This window comes from Sinocyclocheilus anshuiensis, unplaced genomic scaffold (genome assembly GCF_001515605.1).
Source record: "Sinocyclocheilus anshuiensis isolate Anshui unplaced genomic scaffold, SAMN03320099.WGS_v1.1 scaffold197, whole genome shotgun sequence".
Classification (NCBI taxonomy): domain Eukaryota; kingdom Metazoa; phylum Chordata; class Actinopteri; order Cypriniformes; family Cyprinidae; genus Sinocyclocheilus; species Sinocyclocheilus anshuiensis.
Genome location: NW_015540856.1, coordinates 346,530 through 355,682, shown reverse-complemented (window position 1 = coordinate 355,682; position 9,153 = coordinate 346,530). Strand labels below are relative to the sequence as shown.

General features: G+C 33.4%; 2 protein-coding genes across 2 annotated transcripts in view; both read left to right on the top strand.

Moving 5' to 3' along the window:
- The window catches only part of LOC107687835 (trafficking protein particle complex subunit 12-like), a 35,587-nt gene extending 32,116 nt beyond the window's left edge, over positions 1-3,471 (top strand). Inside the window, exons 9-12 of the mRNA XM_016485308.1 lie at positions 935-1,033; positions 1,484-1,587; positions 2,619-2,706; positions 2,808-3,471. Of these exons, the coding sequence (XP_016340794.1) occupies positions 935-1,033; positions 1,484-1,587; positions 2,619-2,706; positions 2,808-3,050 (534 nt within the window). The 3' untranslated portion in view covers positions 3,051-3,471. The remainder of the gene's footprint in view (positions 1-934; positions 1,034-1,483; positions 1,588-2,618; positions 2,707-2,807) is intronic.
- Positions 3,472-7,008: 3,537 nt separating this feature from the next.
- Positions 7,009-9,153, top strand: part of LOC107687832 (presenilin-1) — a 21,432-nt gene continuing 19,287 nt past the window's right edge. Inside the window, exons 1-2 of the mRNA XM_016485306.1 lie at positions 7,009-7,138; positions 7,859-7,953. Coding sequence (XP_016340792.1) covers positions 7,918-7,953 — 36 coding nt within the window. The 5' untranslated portion in view covers positions 7,009-7,138; positions 7,859-7,917. The remainder of the gene's footprint in view (positions 7,139-7,858; positions 7,954-9,153) is intronic.

The following is a 9,153-nucleotide window of genomic DNA, read 5'->3' as shown; positions in this document are numbered from 1 at the left end:
GGGGGGTGGGGGGGGGGGGCGGTTGGTAAGGTACAGTGCAGTTAAATTCAATAATTGAAATTTAAACTTAAATTCTTAAATTGTTGTCAATTCTATTTCTGATTTATGTTAATATATATCACTTCTACTCTGATTTATTTTCTATAAAATAAACATGAAAAGCATTTCACTGCATGTTGCATGATGTATGGTCGTGTGTTTGAAAAATAAAATTTAAAAAAGAAAAATGTAAATTATTCTTTTAAGTACGGAGTAATATTAAATAACAATATGTACTTACTATAGGATTAGGGTATTTTTTTTAAGTTAGCTGCATACAATAACTTAATTATTATAATTGCATAATTTACTGTTATTACTATAGTAAGTACAGGTAACAACAACGTATAACAAGGACACTGTAAAATAAAGTATTAACAAATTCCGTCTTTATTTTTGTTCAGAACCCATATTTTGTAACACAAATAGACAATTTGTGAAGAATCCTCTCACAGTCTTTTCAGTGACCACATCTGTCAAGCTTAAGGATAAAAATTCATGAAATAATCTTAACATTATTTCATACACCAACTATATTCAAGTCTTCTGAAGTCATTTGATGCTTTGAATGAGCTTTCCTTTCCACTGCAGCTGTCAAATCTCATTCATCCCACAATATTTAAACTGACATAATGCATTTGGTCCGTCGCTCACATAAAACTATCATATGACTTCAGGAAACTTGGAATATATTACCTCCTCCTCAATCACTAGACTGTGGAGGTTCCTAAGTCATATAGGCATTTTTATGGTACTGTCATGGTGTTTTTGTTCTTTTGGAGCACAAAAGAGCACAAAGATTCTTAAGAATGTTTCAACAGAATAGTTTTGGAAGTTGGAACAATAAGAAAAAAAAAGCTAATTCTATTGCGATTATATTCTCTTTCACGTGAAGGACTATGTGCTGGCAGTGGAGACGTATCACTCCATCATCGAGTATGAACCGGAGCAAAGAGTGCAGCTGCTGAGTGGAATCGGCCGTATTTTCCTACAGGTGAGAGCAGAGACACCAGGAGTCACTGGATCAGATGGCATCAACAGCAAAACAGTTTCGAATTGTGAACTTTAGAACTTTAGAATTGTGGCATCTGCTCTATGTACACTAATGTCCAAAAATTTGCGGTCAGTCATTTTAATTATTTTAATTATGTTTATGTTTAATTATGTCAAGGGCACATCAAAGGCCTGCAAAAAGAACGAAAGAACCTTGCAAATGCTGTAAACCTTCACGTTGTACCCATTTTTTGTTGAAATATGCAATGTTTACCTGTAAGAGAAAAGCAAGTGATTATTGCACAAAGTGATCATGTCTGCTGGATGAGTGAATGCTGTCTTTGCTCTGCAGTGATACTTGTGTCTGAAGAGGATCAGAGAGTCCACTTTGCTCTTCATGTTTTATCTCCACACAGACTATAATTAACATTCTGTTTGTTCATATTATTAGATTGGAGACATCAGAACTGCTGAGAAGTATTTTCAGGATGTGGAGAAAGGCTGTCAATCAAAGGGAAAAACACCTAATGAAGACACCTCAGTCCTGATGAACAGGTGAACGCTGAGTCCTGCTCTATTACAGCTGCACCAGTCATTTAATGAAATCTCTTCATGTTCACACAGTTGGGAGTAATTATGATTTTTTTAAATATTTGTTTTTAATATTTTAAAGGAATTGAAAATAGGCTCATTTTCCAACTCCATGGTACGGTGTACGATGTAACTACAGAAGAGTCAAGTTTTAAATAGGAAAAATATCGAAACTCTTTGGTCATTTTTGAGCGAGATGCTAACGGTCTAATCAGATTCAATGATCTATGCTAAGCTAAGCTAAAAGTGCTACCGCCAGACCCGGAGATCGGCTGAATGGATTCGAAAACGGTAAAACTCAACTGTTTAACTCTAGAGGAGTTGGAAAATGAGAGTATTTTCAAAAATAGTGGAGTGTTCCTTTAAATATTCTATTATAAAAATAGAAAAAAAGCAGTTTTCTATGTAAAATGTAATTTATTTCTGTGATCAAAGCTGAATTTTCTGCATCATTACTCCAGTCTTCAGTGTCACATGATCCTTCAGAAATTATTCTAATATCAGTTATTATTTATGTTTAATTACATACAATATATAACAATGGTTTGTATTAATGTTAAAAACATTAGTGTTTGCTACTTAATATTTTTGTGGAAACCGTGATACTTTTTTCAGGATTCTTTGATGAAAGTTAGTTCAATGAACAGCATTTCTTTGAATATAAATATTTAAAATTATTAATTTTAAATGTTTATATTAATAAATTAGCATAATTTTTTTTTTGACTTAACCCAAACTATTGAGTGGTAGTGTATCAGTTTATTAATATAAAAAATATGAAGCAGCACAACTGTTTTCAATATTGATGATAATCAATGTTTCTATATTAAAAAAAATATAATTCCTTACTGAATTTGTGATCAAATAAATGCAGCCTTAGCGAGCATAAGAGACTTCTTTCAAAAACATAAAAAAATCGTATTTATTTCAAACTGTTGATCTGAAGTGTATGGGTGCATCTGTTCTCTTGAAGCTGAATGTGATGTTGTCCACAGGGCTTTTGTTTATCTGAGTCAGAATAACTATGCAGACGCACACACGTTTTTCTCCAGCGTCCTGAAACTTGATCCCAAGAACCCAGTGGTAAGTTGAACACGTATGACGGAGTGATGCACCTCCAGAGAAACAGCAGCTGATGAATACTGGATACTGCCAGCACTAACAATGCCAACTCTGTTCTTCAGGCAAACAACAATGCAGCCGTGTGTCTGCTGTATTTGGGAAGACTGAAGGAGTCCCTGGGCCAGCTGGAGAGCCTGGTGCACAAGGACCCAGCGCTCTACCTGCACGAGAGCGTGCTTTTCAACCTCACCACCATGTACGAGCTGGAGTCCTCGCGCAGCACGCAGAAGAAACAGGCTCTGCTGGAGGCCACCGCCTGTAGAGAGGGAGACAGCTTCAACGTCCAGTGCCTCAAGCTAGTATGAGACAACACAATCCAACACGCAGGACGTTACCGAATGATTGTGAGTCAGGCGGCAGGATTGAATGAACGAAGCTGTGGTTGAAAATAATGTTCAGCATTTGGAGCTTCTACAAGTTCAAGTATGTTGTTCTTACCATGTACAGACAGGACCAAAGTTAACTTGATAACTCAATGATATTTGCTCCGCACAGGAAAAAAAAGGGTTACGGTTATCCGTGTTTCAAGAATTGAGAAATGCTTTTAAATGCATTAAATGATTGTTCTCAAAGGATCTAAGCTAATTATAAGGAAATATTGTTAATAAATGTGTGAAAATCGGTTTCTGACGTTGAGATGTGCTTTAGTAATGCAGCATATATTGAGGGCAACCATGTTGTTTTTGTACTTTTTTGCCAATGATTTTATTTCAAAATTGCATTTTCCCGCCATTTTTAATTTTTTGAAAAACCTAATTTTTTGAACTCCTTCTAGAGACTGTTGGTTCGATTTGCATGAAACTTGGCAAAGTATACCAAGACTATCATGAGTAAAAGCTGACAAAAAAGCTGTGTGATAATATAATCCAATAAAACAGACTGGCATTGCCCATTTTGACTCATCGACCTATATCTGCTCAATGCAGTGTCCAAACTTAGCGTAACTTGATACACACAGACCATAAAACATTCCGAGGAAGCACACCAATTTGCATCCAAATCTGCCCATAGGGGGCGCTACAAATAAAAACCTGTCATAACTCCCCAACAGTTTGATCAAGGCAAATTAAACAATGTATTTCTTCTTCATTACAAGTGCTAACCAACCCATTAAAAATCAATTGTACAAAACAACAAAAATGGCCGCCTGCAGCTAATAATAGGGCTGCACAATTAATCGAATTTCTAATCGCGATTACAATTATGGATGCCACAATTACATAATCGTTCAAAGCGGCAATTAATCGTTCAAAGTCCACTTATGTTATTCTGCGTGCTTAAGATGAGTTTTTTTTCTTTCTACATGTTATCTTAAGGGTTTTTCCCATTATTTTAATTTTAGTTTTAGTATAACATTATAATACCATTCATATTTTTACTTTTTTATAATTTAAAGAAGAAACCAATCCGATGTATAGTTGACATTTGAGGCTTAATACTATAGCAAAGCACTAAAGGTTTTTCAGTTAGAGTGTTTTCAGCTTGTTTATTTTCATATAAAAATACGGCATGCAGTTGCATTAAACAATGGTATAAACATCATTCAATGTAAATTGTGATCATTGTAATTAATAATCGCAATTACAATTTCAAGGGAATAATCGACAATTATGATTTTTGTCATAATCGTGCAGCCCTAGCTAATAACATGCATTTTGAGTAACTGATCACTATAAAATTTAGCATAATGCATGAATCTGTGTACTAAATTTGGTGAGAATCACCATCTAATCTAATTTACATTTTTTGCTAACAACTTGGGAATTGTAAACGCTAGGATAAAAATAATATTTTCTCTAAATCATTCAGTGCCCCCAAATCACATTTTCATATGTGCTTTATCTTTTTTCTGTATCATTTTTTTTTTAAACCTACTTTTTCAAACCCATCCTAGGCTGTTTGTCTGATTTGCACAAAATGTCCAAAACTTCACAAAACATGGTACACATGAAAAACGGAAAATTAATTTGTACAACTATGATGCAGAGAAAATATAGTTTTATATAATCAATGAACAAAGAAATCTGCTAAATGCTTTTAGATCGTCAAATGAATAGTCAGTCACTTTTAAGGTAATCTATAGCGTAATATTTCTATATAAATACACTTATTTACTGTTGTGGTATGAATAGTAAAACAAACACTAATGTGCTAAACTTTAGTTTAAACTAAGTGATCATACAGAAAAGCATGTTGTCATATAATCAGACAGTTTACTTACTTTTTCTAACATCGTCTTCATTAATATGACACTTTGTTCTGTTCAGTGTTTTTGTATTGCAGTATTACTATATTATAATTAGTACAAATATATAATGCAAATTATATAATGCAAAAGTGGTTCTCTAGCTCTTTTACTAGAAAGTAATGAATTAATGCTACAAAACTTGAGCCCATTAAACAACCACCTTCCACACGGCCCTCCAGGACTACAATTCATCGTCATAACTATCAAAATACTAATGTGTCTGATTTATGCCATTGGTAATGATTTATTAGCTCTAGTGCTCATGACTGTAACCCGTCAGGAGTGTTTGTTAGTTTGAACATGTTTACCTGGAAAGCAGGAGTTTGTCATTTCATTACCAAATTAAGTTATTTTCATACAAAATAAATCATGTTGATATGCATAACCTACTTTGTTCTCATAATCAGGAAGTTTATCTGGGTAAATAGTTATGATATCCATATATGAATAACCCCTTTCTTCACGGATCTTCTGCAGTTCAGGGTCATTTTCATAAATATCAGCATTTAACTACAAAAAATAATAATAAAGCAGAACCATTAAAAATTGAGAGCTGCTTAATAATTTTGGAACCCGTGATACTTTTTTTTAGGATTCTTTGATGAATAAAAAGTAAAAAAGAACAGGATTTATTCAAAATAGAAATCATTTGTAACAATATGCACTACCGTTCAAAAGTTTGGGGCCAGTCTTTTTTTTTTAAAGAAATTAATGCTTTTATTCAGCAAGGATGTGTTAAATTAATAAAAAGTGAAAATAAAGACTTATATTGTTAGAAAAGATTTCTATTTTAAATAAATGCTGTTCTTTTGAATGAATCCTGAAAAAGTATCACAGGTTCCAAAAAAATAATAATATTAAGCAGCACAACTGTTTCCAAAATTGATAATAAATCAGCATTTAAAGGGGTGGTTGATTATAATTTGACCTTTTGAACTTTAGCTAGTGTGTAATGTTGCTGTTAGAGCATAAACAACGTCTGCAAAGTTACGACGCTCAGAGTTCAATACAAAGGGAGATATTTTCTTTTGAAGAAATCGCTGTTTAAGGACTACAAAAAACGGCTGGTAGGGACTACAACGAGCTTCTTCCTGGGTTTGTGACATCACTAACCCCGATGTTTACATAAACCCCGCCCCCGGGAACACACAACTACCCATAATGGTAAGGGGGCGTGACGTTTCCGGACAATGTGCACTAGGCGGTTAGCGAATCACAAACACACTGAGCCCGCTAACCAATCAGAGCCCATTGCGTATTTCTGAGGGAGGGGCTTCATAGAACCAGGAACTCAACAGACCGTTTTGACGAGAATGGAAACAGCGGTGCAGAATAAAGGTAAAATATGTGAAAATAGGATTTTTTTTTTTTTTTTACGAAGCATGAACACGTTACACTGCACCCCATAAACACAATCAAGCTTTGGAAAAAAAGCTGATCAAACACCCCTTTAAGAATGATTTCTGAAGGATTGTGTGACACTGAAGACGATGCTGAAGATTCAGCTTTGATCAGAGCAATCAATTACATTTTAAAATGTATTAAAATAGAAAGCCATTATTTTAAATGCTGATACTATTTTACAATATTACTGTTTGTTTTTTTGTTTTTTTTAAATGCAGCCTTGATGAACAGAAGAGACTTCTTTAAAAAAAAAAACACATTACAAATCTTACTGATCCCAAATTTTTGGACAGCAGTGTATATACAAATATTTGCATTTGTTTTGTGTATGTTCCTATATCTTTTCTTTTCAAATGAGTACCACTTGTACCAGAGGACCAGATTCCAGCTGGGACTTTGGAAAATCCCAGTAAGTAAATAAATACATATTTGAATGTTAATTTATCGCATTTATTTGTTTGTTTGTTTGCTTAGAGTGAACGCCCACAGTTAATGCGTTTCTATGGAAATCCAGTATAATTAGTTCAAAACTGTTTCAGTGTCATTGTCGAAGAAGGTGTACCTGCTTTTTATGTAACGTTACCCAGCTGCCAAGTTTAATAACTTGTGTGGAACAATGCATTTTATGCCGTTGAATGAGACTTTTATTGTGTAAAAACAAGCAGTTTTTGACCTTTCGCAGCACTTCCTGTCTGTCCCGCCGTGTCTGAGGGCTTTTATCAGTGAGAATTCAGACTCCAGGTTTGTCAGACATTCGTCTTTAAATGATGTTATCTGTACAGTTCCGTTTCCTAATTATACATAAAGCGATGTATGAATATGGGGCTGATTCGTTTTCGTTTTAAAGTTTTTAAGTTCGAGCTGACTGGCGTAATTTATCCAGAATTACAGTAGATAATCAAGCGCTAACTAGCCTCAAGCTACATTGTTGTGAATTAATCGCTGCTTTGTTTAGTTCCAACCGTTCTTTGCCCGAAACGGAAATATTTCGATTTTGGCTCGTTTTGAAGATGAAAAGGAAACAGTATTTCCGCACAGTCAGATCTGAGGAAACTCCTCAGCTGTGTGCAGTTAGGAAAACCACGGGTTCGAGATTCACTGAAGTGATCTGTGCTGGTGTTTAAAGCGCAGTGGGAGTGTTATCTAAACACCATTTGTATTAGTCTGTAGTAGTTACTATAGTCGTCTCATATATCAAAGTACAGTCATTTTACCAGGTACCATGGCTGTACCCTGGTACCAGCACAGTACTTTTTGTAAGGTTTTTTTTTTACACACACACACACACACACATATATATATATATATCATAAAGCTTCATATTATAAGCTAAAGGTTCTTCTTTCTGAATGTAAGTAGTCTTAAACTCGCAGAACTGACTCGTCAGAGTTGTGCATTCAGCTCAGTCATAAACTTGATGAACATGATTGTGTGATTATTTGTGCTGTTTTGTGGTCTCAGTCCAGTCAGATCCAGAGCTCCTGCTGTTTCTATGATCCCTGGGTCACTTCACAGCATCAATGGCTGATCATGTGGAAAATGCTGTCAATAATGTGGTAAGTAAAGTATCGCTTTTTATTTCTCCTCTTTCCTATTACTTGTTTCACTTCTGTTTCAGTTTTTATAACCATTTCTGACTATGTGTCAGTAAGTTGTTGTTTGGCAGTGTTATTTTTTAGGATTACTGATAAACTACTGTTGTTTGATTTGTATTATTTGTATTTGTTATTTATTTTAATTTTAGTTCAATTATGTCTGAATTTATTTACTGTATAGGTCTTTTGTTAAGTTTTAGTTTTATTTAATTTGAGTTATTTTAATACTTCAAGAAACTAAATGGAAATGAAATATATATATTGAATTTATAAATGTATATATATATATATGTGTGTGTGTGTGTGTGTGGTTGTACATACACACGTAGTTGTTTTTTGGTGTTTGGCTTAGTGTTTTGTTAGAATCATTATTATACTCATACCTTTTGTTCTTTAATATTTTGAATTGTTTTTAGCTTTTAGAAATGTTTTTCATTTAAATGTTAAGTTTTGAGATTTTGTTGTATGCATTAGTCATTTTTATTTAATTTCTTTATTTTTAAAATGTGTATAAGTACTATATATAAAGTTTTAGCTTTTAGTTTTGGATCTGTTTTTAGTTGTTTTAATACTACAATTGATTGCTTCTGTTGTCCTCATTTGTAAGTCGCTTTGGATAAAAGCGTCTGATAAATGACTAAATAAATAAGTAAAGTGATTTTGTGACCACTTTTAAGAAGTGTTTCAACATTGCATCAACTACTGATGAACTTGTTAATTTTTATTGGAATTATCACCCTGTACGTTATTTAACCGTATTAATGTGAAGGCTTTTGTCTTTCAAACACATTAAAATGCACAAATTCACAAACCTTTTTGTCACCTTTTCACTTAATATATTTAATTAAGTACCCCTGAGATTTTAAAATAGATATTTAATAATTAAGTATCACATTTGCATGTTCATGGTTCTGGAGGTAACAAATCAAATATTTATTTTTTTTAGTAGGTGTTTTATTTTGATTGATTTTTGAATGATTTATTTTAATTTAACATTTTTATGATTTAATTATTTATTTATTTATTAGCTTTTCATCAAACTGATAAACCCCCTTCAGTTCCTTCACAAACCCCAGTTTGGGAAACTTTGACGTAATATAATGTTTAATGCACTTCATGTTGTTAATAACAACGAGTAGAATATATATTTTATATGTTAAA